Below are 18,457 nucleotides of genomic sequence, written 5' to 3'. Positions count from 1 at the left end.
AGACCTTAAGGAGTCATAACAGAGCGGAGGTGACTGGACAACGCCCGCCAAGAAACAGAACAATGCAAAGAAAGCCCCTAGGGCACAGAGGAAGCAAGAAAGAACTATTTTATTCTGTGAAAATGCGGGTTTAAAGCAAGCCCACGCAGCTCTCCAGAGAGCACAGCGAAAAACGTCTGACTTGCGGCATGAAAAACGGGTTAAATTCAGCGCGCGCTGGGGGCACGCTGGGCCGTCCCTCGGATGCGGGAGATTTCGGGAGAATGCGTGAGTTTAGAAGATTCCGCTTTCTCTTGTTCCAAATGGAACCAGGCCTAGGCGTACAATCTACACGCAGAAAGGCAGGAGGTACCGCACCTCCCCCGAGGTTAGTTCGGCCGGATATGACATCACGTGGGGCGAACTACGTGGGTCTGCGCAGTGCGGGGCTAAGGAGCCAGGCAGGGCGGCGCGCGCCTGCGCAGTGCGGGGCTGAATGCCAAGCCTGACAGCGCGCGTGCGTGCCGGCGTGCGCGCTTGCGTGCGTCCCGGGTTGGTGCGGTACCGGCCCAGTCGTCACCGGCGCAGAACTGCGGACGGAACGGGCCGAGGCTGGCCGTCTGTGGGAAGAGAGGCGAGGTTCAGGTCTGGGCCATGGGGAGCGCAGCGCAAGCTCGGGCCGTGGGGGCACGGGCCGCCCGCTGGACCCCTAGAGGGTCCCCGAACCGGGGCGGACCCGGCCGGTGTCTAGCCGCGTCTGAGGAGGATGCGGTCTCCCAGGGTTCGCAGAGGGCGCCGTTCGCTCACCAGCATAGTAGCAACGCTGAAGCTTCTAGAATTTGCGTGCATAACATCGCACCAGCTTGGAGCTAATCTTGTTTTTTTGACCTCGTTTACTAAAATCTGTGTTGCATGCGAAACAAAGTCCAGAAAAATAGGCTAACAGCAATTCAGACCCCGGCATAGCGGCCGTCGTTTACAACGAGAGCTAAGTGCGAAGACTCTATCAGGATTGAGTGTAGCACGGGGGAATTACCATTTTTCTCCGTTTTTCTTTTTTTTTAAGCGTGTTCAAATATGTAACACTGTTAACCGCCCCCGAGAATTTAGTGCAGTTACTGGAACTAAAAAATAAAATCCCCTCCAAAAATCTCAGGGGGTGATTGCTAAAGACAGTATTTCTTTTTTTATCCATGAAGTTCAGTCTTCTCTGTAAAATAGTACTTGAAAAAAGGTGACTTTGTATTTCCCTCTCCCTCTTGGAAAGCTTCATTTACAATATATTAGAAATTAGATTTGTATAAACGTGATGAAATCTGAACAGTAACCAACGTGCTGGCAATCTTGCTGTGATGTCATCTCAAAAAACAGGAACTGAAATTCTGTTTAAGTCAATATTAACCAAATAATGCTGTTTTATTGTGTTTGCCTATCAAAATCTTTTCCCTGGGAAGCACTTGGTTACTCTGCTTAACAATGTTCCTTAATCTTGTTTTTAGGTCTTCTACACTTGCAGTGAAAGTTTCTTGAAAATCTTGTTTTGAGTCTTTAATAAATACAACATAAAAATGGCTTCAAAAAGAGCTCTGGTCATCCTGGCTAAAGGAGCCGAGGAAATGGAGACGGTTATCCCTGTAGATGTCATGAGACGAGCTGGAGTAAGTCCCTCAAAGTTTTTTAGCCCTCCTCTGAAAGCATTTTTGGATTCTTATAAGTAATTTTGGATAAAGTAGTGTTGAATGTACTTTCTGAAATATTTCAAACATACGCAACAGTACAGAGGCTGTGTAATAATTATCTGTTTATCTGCAGTTTAATATTGTTAACATTTTATTGTATTTCTTTCAGACCTGTTTCTTGAAGATACAGATGCTTTAGAGGAATAAACATTTCAAAGCTCTCTTTATTTCCCTAATTCAATTCCCTTTCTGGCCCCAGAAATAACTGCTTTCCTCACAGTGATGTGAATCCAGCCCAAGCGTGTCTAAAGTAACATTAGACTGTGGTTCTCACTCTGCATATCTGCATTATGAACCTTTATACGCCCACATAACCATAGTGAATGCTTACATAGCCTTGATGGAATGGTGGATGCCATTCTAAGCACTTATACTAGTTTTTAAAACCTTAAAACCATCCTAAGAGTTATTGCCAACCTCATGTTACAGTTGAAGAAACAGGCGGAGAAGCAGTCAGTCAGTGAATCAAATATTTAAATAAGTGAACTAGTCACATTCTAGTAAAGAATATAGATGCAGTTTATTTAAAATTGCTGCTTAGTATTGCACTATGGGAATATGCCCAGTCTCCATTCCTCTATTGCATTGTTTTACAGCATTATAGTGCTGTAATACTCTTTTTCTTTTTTTTTTGTCGTTCTGGTTTCATTGAGATATAATCAACATACAGCATTGTGTAAGTTTAAGGTGTACAGCATACTTAAATCTATCATGAAATGATGACCACAATAAGTTTAGTGAATATCCGTCATCTTGTATCAATACAAAAGTAAAGAAGTAGAAGAAAAATATTTTTTTCCTATGATGAGAACTCTTAGGAATTACTCTTAAAAACTTTTGCGTATTACACACAACAGTATTAATTGTACCTATCCTGTTGTACATTAGTTTCTAATGCTTACTTATCTTATAGCTGAACATTTGTAATATTCTTGTGCAGGTTTTTCTTGTTTAAAGATATGAAAGTTTTTCTAGGCTCTGAGCCTAAAAGGAATTACTACTTGCATATATGATGTTACTAGATTTTGTCAAGTGACTCTCCGAAGTACTGATATGTGGGCCCACCAGCAGTGAGGAAAATTCCTATTCTCAGTATTGTCAACTTTGTGAATTTTTGCAGGGCAGCAGAGTAGTATTTCATTGTCTTAACTTGCATTTCTACCTTATGAAAATACCAGGAGGGTTAAATGGCAACAGCAACTTTGCAAGCTGTTTTATCGGTAGGATGATCATATGATTTATCACACAGACAAGAACACTTGTGGAAGAAAGGAGGCTAAGCAGATGGGGTACTGGGACAGCATCTTTAATTCATACTGTCAGACAAACTGGGACAGATCTAGTGGTTAAATATATTTAGCCAACTTAATAACCTAAAGTCAGCATGGTTTTGTTGCAGTATTTCTTGCCAGGTTATTTTAAAACACAGGCCAGCTGTGAAAATGTTACTCTAAATTTATGTTCAGTGTTCTTAAATATCATGATGACGTCTTTCTCTTAGATTAAGGTCACCGTCGCAGGTCTGGCTGGAAAAGACCCGGTACAGTGTAGCCGAGATGTTGTCATTTGTCCTGACGCCAGTCTGGAAGATGCAAGAAAAGAGGTTTGTTTTCTAGACTTGGGATCGTTCCTTCTTACTGCTTCTTTATCAGTTTCTTGAACTCTGTCTTAACTACATCTGAAACTAATTAGCACAGCCTTGTTTTAAGAAAGTTACTTTGCTTGGAGGTCTTCAGCACTAAATTAAGCCCTGGGAAGTGGAGAACTTTGCCTTTTTCCACTCTGTATCCTCAGAACCTGGCAGGTCCCTGACCTCATGTGCTTGGTGTGGGCGGGACACCATCACTAGTGTTCTGGCTCATACAGGCAGCCTTGCCTCCTTCTGTAACTACATTACTTAGTATGAGAGTCACCTGCACATTTCCCATTCATTTCTTACCCTTTATTCGAAAGCTGCTTGTTATCTTTCCTTTATCAGTGACACAGATGTGGGGTTGTGTGATTCATTTTACACGGAATAACTCATACTTGATTTGTGGTTGGATTAAAGGAGGAGTGAGTTCTCCTTAAATTGTGTCACTTTTTCAGTATCTTCAGAATTGAGGTTCTTCCTTTCGTGGGGGACCAACACTTTTGGGAATCCGTCAAGAGCTGTGGTCCCTTTCCTCAGAAGCATGCCTGCCCACACATACCAGACACTTGAGCCTGTGCTTTCACGGGGCTCAGGCTTCAGGGGCCAGTGTGACAGAAGTGTGGGGTACACCCTCTTAGAGCAGGGATGGGGCAGTCACCACCCATGGCAGCTTTTCTGTGCTATGAGGAGCCTGGGCGCAGAATTCCCTGTGCCTGGCTCTCCTCAAAAGCATAGAAAAATGTATTCCTATCTGATAAATTCATGTATCTCAGTGCTAGATTGTGAAGTATAAGAATGTTGATATTTCGTAGTTGTTGAGTCTCTAAATAAGAGGTTAAAAATGAGAGAGTAGCAGTAAGTGTTTCTTCCCTGTTCTTTTTTGTCCTGTAGGGTCTGGGTGTTCTAGAATACTGGTTACATTTTGTGTCTGTTTATTGTTCAGTTTCTAAATGGAGTGAAAGAAATTTTCATACTTCACAGATTTTAAGTTTTGCTTGGCTTCGAAACAACATAGGACATTTCATAGTCTTTAAAAGTAACTAGTATATGTTGGAGTAAAAATGTATTAGATTTTCATTTTGTCATTTGCTTAATGACTAAATTTTTTTTTTAAACTTTTAACATTTTAAGATACTGTATTAAATCAATTTCTATTTCATAATTTAAGCAAGTTTGAAATCATTAGATTTCTAGGGTGTTTTAGTATCTGAGATAATAAAATATTGTCATTTTTTTTAATACCCCAAGTTCCATTTTACTTAAGGTTAAAACATGCTTTTGTGCCTTCTAGAGTTTTTTTTAAATTTATTACTGTGTACATTCTTGTTGAAAAATAATCCATACAATGTAGACAAACACAAAGTCAGGTGTTATTGTTAATGTCCCTTTCTCATTCTTCCCTTCCTTGCTTCCTGCATCAGCTGGCAGTTCCCTTTGTCCATGAGTATCTATACTGTACACATGTATGTGGGGGTGGGGGTGTGGATAGAGACACACATATGCATTCACATACATTTATTGTTTTTATAAGAATGAGATCATGCTACACCTGCAGTTCTGCAGCACAGACATCATTTCGTGTTACAGTATATGGAGGTTTTCTGCATTGTTGGTAGTTACAGTATTCCATTGTAGAGAAACACCTTGAGTTATTTAACTTCCTCTATGAACAATATTTCTGCTGTGACTATATTTAATATATGAATGTGTTACTGTTTAATGCACATTTCAAATAAAACATTTTCACTTTTCTTATTTTTTAAACTGTTACAGGGACCTTACGATGTGGTGGTTCTGCCAGGAGGTAATCTGGGTGCACAGAATTTATCCGAGGTAAAGTGTGTAAAGAGAGTATTCCAGCATCTTGTATTCTGTTGTTTTTGTTGTTAAAATATTTCAGGAAGGAGGCTGTGAATAGAATAGGAAAAGATGAACAAAATGGTGCTCCAGCTTAATTTTTAAAAAAGTCATTTCTAATAACATCTACTGTAGAAGTAAGCAGAATTGGTGGAACAGTTGTGAATAGATTCTGTGAATAGAGTCCAAATGTAAGATTACCACTGCCCCCCCAATAGCAACAGAATGATTTATTTTGTGCTTGTGAAGGGTTAAGCATTGGAAGGTAAGAGGTTGGCTGTCTGTTCAGCCATTGGAGTGAGGGAGATTGCAGGGGCCTAGAGCTGCCAGCTTGAATGAGAAGTGGTATAAAGGAAGCCACTGCTTCTTCTGTTATGTGAAGCATCAGCCTGCAGGAGGGAAGGGAGAAGAAGATGAGAGGGGCAGGGGCTTCATGAGACGGAAACTCATGAACCAGGTCAAGTCAGACATTTGGGACCTTGGGGCACTCTCCTCACTTTGCTATCTGAAAAAAACCCCAAACAGCACCTTTCCTGTTTGCTGTATCCCTAGAATACGAGACAGCAAAGGTTAGCATGCCCAAGGGAAATAGTTTTCTCATCTTATCTTTAAACATCTTTAAGGAGAGGGTACCCTTTTCTATATAAACGTTGTGGTTGGGTTTAAGCCTGTAGAAACACTATGAATTTAATAGTTTTCATATTGATGATTTAGCAATATTGTTGAAAAACAGTCAGATGGAAGATGTGGTTAAGCTAAAGCCAGATTCTACCAAAGTTTCTAGCCGAGATTGGCTGCGGCTTAATGACAACTTGATGTACTTTGGTTCTCTTGACTAGTCCGCTGCTGTGAAGGAGGTACTGAAGGAACAAGAGAAGAGGAAGGGCCTCATCGCTGCCATTTGTGCAGGTAACCTCAGGCCGGCCCCTGTCCAAGGGTGTTTCCAGTTCAGTTCAGTCACTCAGTCGTGTCCGACTCTGCCGTCCCATGAATTGCAGCAGCTTGCTTCAAAAAAAACATGACAGGGTTGTCTTTGAGTCCGAGATTGTGTTCCCAGTACTTCTTCCACTTCCAAAGCATGAAGGGCTTCTGTGTTGGTGTGTTTGTCTAGTTGGGAGCGTGAGGTTGGTATCATGTCAGAAGTGGCTGCAGTAACTCCGTTTTCTGCCTCTCCCTGCCTCTGATGTGCATTGTGTGGAACCTATTGTTTGCTGCGTATGATGGGCCTGGAGGAAAGCAAGGCCCCTCTGGAATTCAGTAAACAGTTGTTACAGCCAGTCCCGGTGCCAGAGAGGACTTCTGCCGGCACAGGGTCAGCAAGAATCAGGCCAGCGCTAACAATCCCAGTCTGCCCTGAGCTTGCCCTGGGGGCTTCCCACCTGATCCTCAGGGTTCAGCTCCAAGTCTGAGGTACTGTATGTTCTCTGCCACATGATTTCGAGTAAGGATGGTGGTGCTTTGCAGGGGTCCTCACATCTTTGAATCCTAGTAATATCAGTCCGTTGGTTTTTGGTACCATTTTAAAGTCCATTCTTTTTGCTCTAACAGATGATATTCCGCCATCTTCCATTTTTTTCATAGTGTAATTTTGGCAGGTGCCTGTGGCTCAGATGGTAAAGCGTCTACAATGCGGGAGACCTGGGTTTGATCCCTGGGTCAGGAAGATTCTCTGGAGAAGGAAATGGCAACCCACTCCAGTACTCTTGCCTAGAAAATCCCATGGACGGAGGAGCCTGGTGTCCATGGGGTCACACAGAGTTGGACACGACTGAGCGACTTCACTTTCACTTTCCTTATTCATAGGTCTTCATTAAATGTTTTATCAAGAGAACAGATAAGCAAATGAATGGATGGCTGGACAAAATGACAGGACATTTTGTTCAGCACGGTAGACTCTTGAGATCATAGTCATAGGCTGCGGGTCTGGGGACTGAGCCTTAGAGCGGTCGTTCTCGCACTCTTCGCAGAGGGGCAGAGCAGACACTGCTCACACATTGTTTGCCTTTTTGCTTTTAGTTCTCATAGGAATTACATCAGAGAATAACAGTGGCATCATTCAGGCATGGCTTGTGTGCTGAGTGTTCTTAGCTCGTAAACCTTTCAAGGTTTAATTTCTGGCATTGCAGTTACTGATAAATGTGACTCACACTAATAGCTGAAAGGACCCTAAGACTAGAGTGTTTGAGAACCCGCGAGTAAGAGACCAGGAAGGACTGAGGGGCATCCGCCTGGCAGTCCTCGTCTTTGGGTTCCAGTCGGCACTGACCTCTGACCTGCCCTTCTGGCTTAAGGATTTCTCTGCTAAAGGACACTGCAGCCCAAGTAGCTGCACTGCTCCTTAAGGAGGAAGACATCAGTTCAGCCACTCAGTCATGTCCAATTCTTTGTGACCCCATGGACTCTAGCACGCCAGTTTTCCCTGTTCACACCTGCTCCTGGAGCTTGCTCCAACTCAGTCATGTCCATTGAGTCGATGATGCCATCCAACCATCTCGTCCTCTGTTGTTCCCTTCTTCTGCCTTCAATCTTTCCCAGCATTGGGGTCTTTTCCAGTGAGTCAGTTCTCTGCAGCAGGTGACCAAAGTATTGGAGTTTCTGCTTCAGCATCAGTCCTTCCAATGAATATTCAGGACTGATTTCCTTTAGGATTGACTGGTTTGCTGTCCAAGGGACTCTCAAGAGTCTTCTCAAACACCACAGTTCAAAAGCATCAGTTCTTCAGCACTCAGCTTTCTCTATGGTCCAACTCTCACGTCCATAAATGACTACAGGAAAAACCATAGCTTTAACTAGATGGACCTTTGTCAGCAAAGTAATGTCTGTGCTTTTTAATATGCTGTCTAGGTTGGTATTAGGTTTTCTTCTAGAGAGCTCTTTTAAGAAGATTAGAGATACCAAGGGAACATTTCATGCAAAGATGGCCATAATAAAGGGCAAAAACAGTATGGACCTAACAGAAGCAGAAGATACTAAGAAGGAGGAAGACATAGGTGGTATTAGTTGAATATGGACTTGGTCCAGTCCACCCTCACCCCACCTCACCCCACCCCACCCTACGTGCTGGCCCCGCACCTCTGCCACATTGTTAGCGCTTAGTGCTTTGACCAAAGAAAGAAAGGAAGGGTTTGCGTTGGGTTTGTGTCCTTAGGACTGCTGAAAGTGAAAAATCACATGTCAGTTTGTTATTTTGTGTCACTAAGGTAGCAGAATCATGAGCTGCTTCTGGTTCCCAGTGTTGTGCTGAGGCAGGATTGATTCCCAGGCTGTTAAGACATGCAGCCCTTATCATCATTTACATCCATCTGTAAAGTAAATGGCGCTAGTAACATGTCGTCTGATTGAATGTCCTGCACTTTTCTGCTGGGTGCTGCAGAAGACCTGAGAAGCGTGATCGTGTGTTGAGGAGAGATTGGAACAAGCAATGGCAGAGATTCCATGTTTCATTCAGTAGATGAGAACAAGATGAGGCTTACACTTAGGGATTGGAAACAGTTTACTGAACTGAAGGAATGTTAGCTTAACCCCTAATACTGAGTGAGAGTGAGAGAAAGAACCTGGAAGGGAGGCTTTCTGGAGAAATGAAATGAGACTTGGGGAGAGAGGGAGCCGTGAGGGGTATGGAAGCCAGTTGGCAGGTGCTGGGCTCCAGGTACAGGTTCAAGCTCTGGGACGCCTGGAGAGGCTAGGACCCTTTCCATAAGTAACCACATGGTGGCGCTGTTGACTTTCCCTCTGGTCCTCCCAGGGTGATTCTGTCCACTGCCCTCTGCTCCCAGGTCAGAGCTGGACCCCTGTGTATTTGTATATATAAAACTTATTTACTTTTGACTGTGTGCTGGGTCTTCATTGCTGTACAGCATTTTCTCTAGTTGAAGAGAGCAGGGACTACTCTTGGTTTTGGTGCACAGGGTTATTGCGGTGGCTTCTCTTGTTGTGGAGCACAGGCCCTGGGCTTCAGTAGTTGGGCACATGGGCTCAGTAGTTGTGGTTCTTGGGCTCTAGAGCACAGGCTCAGTAGTTGTGCACTGACTCAGCCGCTCCGTGGCATGTGGGATCTTCCCAGACCGGGGATGGAACCTGTGCCTCCTGAAGTGGTGGGCGGAGTCCTTACCCCTGAGCCACCAGGGAAGCCCCCAACTAGGATTCTCATGCCCCAGAAAGCCGTAATTTTGAGTTTACCATACATGTATTAACATCATTATAGGTAACAATTTTATCACCTGGAGGGAGCAGAAATGATTGTTTCTTAAAGTCTTACAAAATAAGAAGGTAATGAATCCATTCAAATAAAATTGAGTGATAATTATGACAGACTTTTAAAATTTGCTTCCAAACACAGCTCTTGTATGCAGAATACAAGTAAGGAGGGAGGCGACATCAGACATGTTTAAGAGGCTTTTGATGTAAGATATAAATGAGGACTTGGTCTAAAACCGACACCTGATGTTAGACCAACAGCTTATGTAATTAGGTGATACTTGTTTGATCTTCCTGTTAGTAGCTGCCAAGATCTTGAGTCGCCCATAGGTCTGCTATGTAACTACTTTTTCCTTAGAACTGTGTTGAAATATGAAAGGTCTGAAGAGCAAGTGCTTGGGTTTGCTGGAGCTGAAGTGGGCAAGTCTGTCTTGGGACCTTAGCTGCAGTGCCCTAACCATTTAGAAGGTCACAGTGGTCTTCTGGAGTTTTTCTAGGTTTGATATGAGGTGTTAGAAAGTTTTTCTTTGTGGGTTTTTTTTTTTTTGGTGACTTAGAGAAAAAAGGTAGAGGGACTCCTTTTTTAAAAAGTAGACTTAAAATAACAGAAGGTAAGAAATCTTTCTGATTTTAGTCTTTATTTGAGAATTGTTACAAAATGACTTATCAATGAAGTTGACCACTCATTAAAGTCTCAAGTTGGCACCTGCATTTTTTTTTTTAACCTTCGTTTTAAGGGCGACAGTGTAGAGGACCACAGTGGGCATTTGTGCTGTACTCTTCTCTTCAGCGCATGGTTGTAAGAAAGAAATGCCAGCACCTCTGTGTCTCAGCCATGTAGGCATTTCATGGGTGTCTCCGGTGGGGCTGGGAAAATGTCCCATTCAATTCAATATATTCATTTAATATATACCACCTGATATATTTGGGTAGATGGGTGAGTGCTGATCTTTCCTTTTCAAGTAGAAAAGTAAAATTAGTCCGTGAAATAGCAGTCAAGCCCAGAGGTTCAGAGCATGCTGGTTGCGTTCAGTGTATAACTGAGCCTTCCATTTGCAAAGAGGCAAGATATTTAACCCTTGGTGGTCTCCCATTCTTTGTACCCCTGTTACATTTACAGCCTGTTCCTTGAGGGGGGCATGGTTTGTTAATCTGTTTGCTCCTTAGGTATAAAGGTAAATCTTCCTGATTAAGTGGTTATTGAAGTGTTTTGAGTTTGTACATTTTTGCTACACGTGTTCTGCAGATGGTTGCTTATAAACATACTTTACCTCTCATACTAGTAAGTGTTTAGTTTCAGAATCATAAGTATATTTTTAGGTAAGAGCCCCCTGATTCAAAGAATGCTCTTATTGCTGCAGTTTTTAAAACATGGGTTTTTCTGTGCACACACTTAAATCTCTTTATTCATCTTTTTAGGTCCTACAGCTCTGCTGGCTCATGAAATAGGTTTTGGAAGCAAAGTTACAACACACCCGCTTGCTAAAGACAAAATGATGAACGGAAGTAAGTACATGCTTATGTTCTAAGGTGGAGAAAGACCTACCCAGAAAGCTGTGCTGTAGCATTGTCTCCCACTTGGAAGATATTTTGTACATAGGGGGTGGGTTGGGGTGTAATGTGTTCCTCACTTTCTTTGCAAGTGTTTTAATGAGAAAGACCGGCTAACGGGTGGGTCTCTCTGTGCAGGTTGCCTAACAGGGTACAGGGGCTGAGCCAAAGGCCTGCTGGGTTCCGCGTGGTCACAGATTGAAGTGGTTGCAAAATGCCAGTTTAACTAGCTTACTAAATACTTTGCCAGCAGTCTGAGGATAAAATTTAAACCTTGGTGGCAATTTCAGAGGCTGCCCTTTTGCCCACAGTCCAGAGTAAAATGGACATTGCTCCTTTCCTGCAGAGGAGGCCTGCTCCTTCATTGACAGGTTCCTTTGTAGATATTAATATCAGCCAGATGTTTAACTTATATACATTTATTTTTATAAAAACAATTTTCTGTTCATGGTGAAAAAAAGAAAAAAACAAGCAGTACAGAAAGGAATGAAGTAAAGGTAAATGATTTCCTTCTCTCTGACTTCCCTACCCCCTTTCTACTTTTCAGAGGTAACTTCTGTTAGGTTTCCTGTGTAACTCTAGAATTTTCCCTGCACATACTCATTATCCTTTGTAGTTTAATGTTTTTACTCAAATGAGAGCTAGTAAATATGTTCTGCAGCTTGCTTTTCAAACCTAACATTATACCTTTCTTCTCTCCTAACTTATTATTTCTCTAATGTTACTTGGTACTTGGAGGTTATGTTTTTAAAAACACATGTCATTGTCTCTGCCCTCCAGGAGTTAATAGCTTGCAGATACACGTGCACCAAATTAAAAAATGCATCAAATTTCAAATTATGAGGCAGTGTATAGTTAGGGGCACAGCAGGGTCACTGTGCTTCTGGATGTGCAGCTGTGTCATGATGGATGCTGCCTCAGAAACAGTGCTTCTCGGCGTGTGGTTCAGAGCACCAGCCAGGCAGTACCTTCCTCTGCCACCTGTGCCTGGCGTGCATATCGAAGGGAGCAGAGACTGAAACCTGTATAGAGAAAGGCACATCACACTGGTGCGGATGTGTGCAAGGGAATCAGAAATTCCCACTTGGAAATCATAAGTGGCTCAGCTGGTGTTCAACCAGTGGGGAAACTGGGTGACCAGCTCCATTTAAAACACCCACTAACCAGCAGCCAGTGGCTACATCAAAAGACTGATAATATCAAGAGCAGATTTGAAAATAGCTGTGCCACTGATACATTTTCTCGTCATATCAGTTCTGCTCTGGACTTACTCTGAACTAAAAGTAGGGCAATTCATGTTCTTTCTTCGTTCATCCTTTCATAGCAAAGTGATGTGTTTTTCATTTTACTGCCTTGTAAAACAACAGACCTTATGCTTTAAAGGAGTGTTAGTTCACAGCAAAATTAAGCAGAGTACAGAGTTTCCATAAACCCTCTGTGCCCCCATCCTCACCTCCCTCCCCATCCGCTTCCTTTCCCCCGCAAGACGATACCTTTGTAACAATCGATGAACTGCACTGACACGTCATCACCACCCAAAGTCCATAGTTTACCTCAGGGTTCACTCTTGGTGTTGGACATTCTGCATATTCTTAGATTTGATTCAAAGTAGGATTGATGTTTTTTTTGAAAAATCTATAGTTGTTTTTTAGTTGATAGAAAGATAAGTTGTGAATAAAACCATCTATGTGAAAATTGATTTTTTGTTTTTAAGGCTCTGATTTCTGGGCATTTTTTAATGTAGGGGTTTAGTTTACTTTGAGCTAATGGTGGGATTTTGGAGGGTCAGAAAGAGCAGAATCAGACTTCCTTTAGCAGTAACAACTCGTGAGAAGGAAGAAGCAAGTGGAACATGTTCCCCGTTATCTGCTTGTGTATCTTTGTGGCTCTTTCCTCGTAACACCTCAGGAAGATGAGGCTGATCAGAAATAGAAGAATGTGAGATTGTTGACTCTTGGGCACTTACAGGGCACCTTCACATGTGTTATCTCGAGCCTGGCAGCCCAGGTACCCAGTAAAGCACGTATGGGCTTCACCGACGAAAAAACAGGCCGTTGGCCCAAGTCGGTCCGGAACTGGGGCCACGTGTCTGTCCACATGAGGCCCACACACACTGCGGTCACCAGGCATTGGGTTCAGTCAGCAAGGCCTCTTGTAAGAAAAAGACATTTGCAGTGTCTGCATTCTGAGAAATGGAGCTGTGATCACTTCCTGGGTGAGGAGGCCCTTCTGCTTGTCCTCATCATGAACTTCAAATTAAGAGCATTGTGACATTTTTTACTCACATAAGCCATCCAATCTGAAGGACAGAGTGTTTCTATTTCTCAGCTTTAAAATAAAGAAGGGGTGACTTCAAAGTTTTGTTCAGTTCTCATTTGTGTGGTTTACTAAGCGGCTGGATGCCGGCTCCCAGGGACGAACAGGGACTCCGGAGCAGGTGACTCCCATGTGGCTCCAGCCCCACCCCTCCCTGCCCCCAAGGGCTGGTCCTGTAACCTCGCTGGGCCTTGGTTTCCCCCATCTGTCATCTGAGGAGGACCATAGGTAGCTCCTGCCTCTCGGGGCTGTTGATGGGCTCTGTGAGTCAGTGTGTGTGACACACGGGGACGTCCATGGTCACTGAAGCTGTGTCAAAGGGCCCACCAGTCAGTGCCTGGCTCTGCCTGGCTCCGGGCTGAGTGCTGGAGATGCAGAGCAGACAGGCTGCTATCACCTGGGCTCAGCCTGTTGGGTTGGCATAATGCCCATTTTACAGAAGAGAAAAACAGGGAGGTCAGACAGCTGCTAACTAGCAGACTGAGGTTTGAATCTGGCAGACTGATACCTGAGCTGCTGTCCTCAGGGGTCAGGGGCTTTTCCTGGAAGGGCTGGATAGTAATGATCTAGGGCTATCTGGGCCACCGCGTCTCTGGGGCTCCCAGACCACAAAGGTGAGGGTGTGCAGGGGAAAGCGGCTGTTAGTTACTACCCTCTGGCCCCTAGCCTCCCCGGCTGCTTTGTCTCTGGGTTTTGAGAGGGGCTTTGAGGTGTTTGCTTAAAGTTAAAAAGGAATGAACACCTCCTGCAGGTTGACCAGGAACGGACTGGTGCGCAGGTGTCGTTTTTCTCCGTCTTCACCGCTAGGTGGAGGTGGTCTGCAAGCAGACCTTTAGCTCTTCTGGCTGAGATTTTTGAGAAGAACCGGAATTTTTAAACATTTTTAACCAGTGTAAGCTGTATTTGTAGTATTTTACCCACAAAGGGGTTGTTACCTCAATCGTTCAGAGCCTTGCCTTCATTGCCTGTGTCTCAGTGTCCATCTCGGCTCTGGGTTCTCTATTTCAGCACTTGGGATGATCTCTAACCAACAGTAAATGAGGTTAGCTTAGGAAAACCTCTCCCCTGCAGGCTAGGGATCCCCTTTTCTTCTGTAGAAGGGTAACTGGGAAGCACTCACGGACTGTCATCAGTTGTTTCACTGGGTGACTTGATTTGTACTAAGAGGAAGCCCTGAAGCAGGGCAGTGGTGTTCATCCCTGGGAAAGGACGGGTACTTTGGGACATGGTCTCTAAAGCTTGCTGGTGCAGCAGGAGCATCTTGCTTGGGTGTGCTGTTCTGTGTGAGCATCAAACAAGCATTTCCTGAGCTCTTTGGGCTCTGGGGACAGAGAAGGGGACAAGATCAAGCCATCTTCTTGGGGCTCCTCAGAGGGGGAGGGGGCAGAGGTCGTGCGGTATTGCAGACCCAACTCTGCCTGCAGGGACCAGATGGGGCAGGATTGCATAGAGGACCCTTGTGGGCTTTTGACCCCGGCCCTCAATCTGTTTGTCCTTCATGTCCTGTCATTGAGCAGTGTCACCATGCAGCCAGGTGGCCGGAAGTCATCATTGGTATCTCCCCACGTCCAGTTCCTCCGCCAGGTCTTGGCATTTCATCTCCAAGACACACCTCGGGCCTCCATGTCCTCACCGTGGCCTTTATCCCGTCCAGGTCGCTGTTTACTCCTGTGGGTTCTTCTTCGTCTCTCCTCTGCTTCTTTCTGCCCTGTCTTTGTGCACAGGCTGGGCCTCAGGGCCTGTGTACCATGATTTGGAGTTGAGGGTCACTTCAAGGTGCCAGAGAAAGTGGTGAAGGCTTCTCATGGGGGGCACCTGGATGTGCTCTGGTTTGCACTGTGGAACGTGCCCTGTTTGGTGGCGCTGAGAGTGGAGGGAAAGACAGGAGGAAGGGGGACTCTGCACGCAGAGGTCCTGCATTGAGGCAGCAGGCAGGGAGTGTTCATTTGATCTTTCCTTCACCTGGCACTTGGAAGTACCTCCCTGGTGCCGTTAGCATTCTAGACTGGACATATAGGTGAGGGCTCAGCATTTCACAGACCAGAGGTAAATAGGAGCCAGATGGTTTCTTGGGTGCTGGGAGGGTGCATGATAGAGTGACCTGGGGGGCCTGGTGAGAGAGGGGTCCATGCTGAATTCAAAGGAGTGAGTTGCTGAGAGGAGCTTTCTGGGCAGAGGGAGCAGCCTGGGCAGCTCCTCCAGGGCCGGAAAGACTACAGTGCCCTCTGTAGCAGAGCTGCAAGCTTCAGGCGGGAGAGTGGGCCCTGGGGGCAGCTGCGGGGTCAAGGGGCCAGGCCACGTGGGGTGCTGCTGCATGTGAGGAGTTCGGGCCTGGTGCTTGTGCAGTAGGAGGATTTGGTGACTGTCTGATGTGGAACGTGAGGGTGGGGGGTGGTTCAGGGAATCTCAGCTTTGAGCCCTCAGATCTTGGAGGTGGTCGTGTTTACTTCATGCGAATGTAGGAGCAGCCTGTTTTCTTACTACATTTGCAAAGATACAGCCAGCTGTGGCCTCCGAAAGCAGGCAGTGCCTGATGAGAAACTAGGTTTCTCCCCACTTGGCACCTCTCTCTCCCCACCCATGACACATTGTGTGTTCTTTCTGCTTGTTTGCTGTGGAGGCAGCAAGCAGAAAGTGTGCATCACCCAGGGGGTCTGTATAATCCAGGTCGTTTCTACCTTCAGCCCTGGTTCCCCTACATCCTCCTTCCCCCAGCATTTTATAGGGAAGGAAAAGTAATTTTCCCTTGTATCCTTCTGAGTTCTTAGTTGAGACCCTTGTTACAGGAGACAGGTTGACTGGAGAAGAACAAAGTTTATTAACATGTATACTTTAGCTTCCCAGGTGGTGCTAGTGGCAAAGAATCTGCCTGCCAATGCAGGAGACCTCATTAGGGGCTGTGGAGGCTACAGTGGAGGCCTGGCAGGCTGCAAGCCATGGGGTTGCAGAGTCAGACACAGCTAAGCAACTAAGCACTAGAACTCATGTTTACATGGAAGAGCCCCAGGGGAAAATGAGTAATTCCCTGAGATGGTTTAGAATTCTGGCTTAAATTCCATCTTAATGGGGAAAGGGGAGACAGGCCTCTCAGGGGAAGGTAATTGGGTTTTCAGAAAGATGAAGGGGCCCTTTGAAGAGTAGATGGGAGGAATGATAGTTTCTGACAAGGTTTGTCTGGGTGTAGTATCAGCTCCTGGTTTTCTCTTCTGATTGATGGAACTTCCCGGAGGGGATTTCTGATAGCTGAGTTCCTTTTGGACAGTTTGTGCTTAGGCAGGAAAGGGGATTCAGAGAAACCCTCTCCCTTTCTGTCCTGCTGTGTTCTGAGAGCTGGAGGTACCTAATGGAGTTATGAGTGACTGGCTACAGTGCTGGTGTTGTGAGCTTTTGCTTTTTTAAAAAATTTTGGCTCGTTTGTGTTTTCATTTTTGTGAGACAGTAGTGTGTGGTTCGGAGAAGGCAATGGCACCCCACTCCAGTACTCTTGCCTGGAAAATCCCATGGACGGAGAAGCCTGGTAGGCTGCAGTCCATGGGGTCGCTGAGAGTTGGACATGACTCAGTGACTTCACTTCTACTTTTCACTTCATGCATTGGAGAAGGAAATGGCAACCCACTCCAGTGTTCTTGCCTGGAGAATCCAAGGGACGGGGGAGCCTGGTGGGTTGTCGTCTATGGGGTCGCACAGAGTCGGACACGACTGAAGCGACTTAGCAGCAGCAGCAGTGTGTGGTAAGGGAATGGAAGTGTCGAGTGGTGTTCATGGCTGTCCTACATAGCCCACGAGGACGTAACCCTTCTTTGTTTTTATTTCCCAGGTCATTATAGCTACTCCGAGAACCGTGTGGAGAAAGACGGCCTGATCCTCACCAGCCGGGGGCCAGGAACCAGCTTTGAGTTTGCGCTGAAGATCGTCGAGGTGCTGGTCGGCAAGGAGGTGGCCGACCAAGTGAAGGCCCCGCTGGTTCTTAAAGATTAAAGTGGAGAGGCTTGATGATGGGTCAGAGAGACAGGCCACTTGTAATCCAGCCTCATTGTGTTCACTTTTAAAGGGGGAGGCGGGGGGCGGTCACTGTGCAGAGAAGCCATCTTCCTCACTCCCTCCCTGTCCATTTGTGGCTCTGACATGACAGTTATGCAGAGATTCCAGTTGTATCCCCTCATTTCTGAACCTTGATTGCAGAATAAATAGGGCATTTAGCAAACTACCAGCTGTTCCTTCTTTTCTCTCTGGTCTCTGTTTTCTTTTGTGAAACCAAGTGGTATCAGCCTCGTCTGCAGCTCGTAACTATTGTTCAGTCATGTCCAACTTCTTGCAACCTCATGGACTGAAGCCAGCATGGCTTCTCTGCCCATGGGATTCTCCAGGCAAGAATACTGGAGTGAGTTGCCGTGCCCTTCTCCAGGGGATCTTCCTGACTCAGGGATTGTACTCCAGTCTCCTCCATTGCAGGCAGGTTCTTCACCATCTGAACCATCAGCAAAACTGATAGCTCATAACTATTGATCCAGCTGCTGAAATAACTGAACAGGGGACATGGTTCACACAGCAAGGTGAAAACACATACAACAGATGAAAGAGGCTTGTGACTTCTCTCCAATTCATTAACTAACTGTATCCCTAATGTGCTGTTAAAAACACCAACGCAGTTGGCTTACTGGTGAATTTTTGTAAGTCAGTTCCTCATCTTCTGTTCCAGAAAAAGTCCTGAAACGGGAGTTGAGAACCTCTCAAGCCTGGCATTGCCTGTTTTCCCTTCCTCAAGGAACAGCACCCAGCTCTTTCAGCTGCTCAGGTGGGGTGGGTGAGTTGAACACTAGGGCATGGGCCCATCCAGTCAGAGCCCAGCACACTTGACCACGCAGCCCAGGTGAGACCCGTCAGCCAGTGAGATTCTGTTCTGGGACCTCCCCGGCCTGCTGCGGTTCTACCTGCCAGGTGCTCGGGGGGACTGGCCCTCGCATGGCTCCAGAATAAGAGGTGGGAAGCTGAGGATGAGGCTTGACCCAAGGTCTGTCTACACCTAGAGCAGGACAACTCCTGGACTTTTGAACACGTGTCAATTCCCTTGACTTTTGTGTTGGTGGAATCATTTATACGGGACTGACGAGATGGAAGTGAACTACTGACGACAGAGGGCTGAGCTACTAAGTAAAACTGCCCAACACGGAGAACGTGCGTTGCT

The 18,457-nt window shown here is 45.5% G+C and overlaps 1 protein-coding gene across 1 annotated transcript; it reads left to right on the top strand.

The window, feature by feature from the left end:
• On the top strand, nt 439–17,479 carry PARK7 (Parkinsonism associated deglycase). The gene is made up of 7 exons (XM_005690737.3): nt 439–624; nt 1,479–1,637; nt 3,220–3,321; nt 5,125–5,184; nt 6,048–6,117; nt 10,825–10,911; nt 17,090–17,479. Exons 2-7 carry the CDS (start codon nt 1,548–1,550, stop codon nt 17,248–17,250), a joined length of 570 nt encoding a protein of 189 aa, XP_005690794.1. The 5' UTR covers nt 439–624; nt 1,479–1,547; the 3' UTR covers nt 17,251–17,479.

This window comes from Capra hircus, chromosome 16, assembly GCF_001704415.2.
Source record: "Capra hircus breed San Clemente chromosome 16, ASM170441v1, whole genome shotgun sequence".
Lineage (NCBI taxonomy): Eukaryota > Metazoa > Chordata > Mammalia > Artiodactyla > Bovidae > Capra > Capra hircus.
The sequence above is the reverse complement of the archived record's forward strand: the minus strand, read 5'-3'. Positions and strand labels throughout refer to the sequence as shown.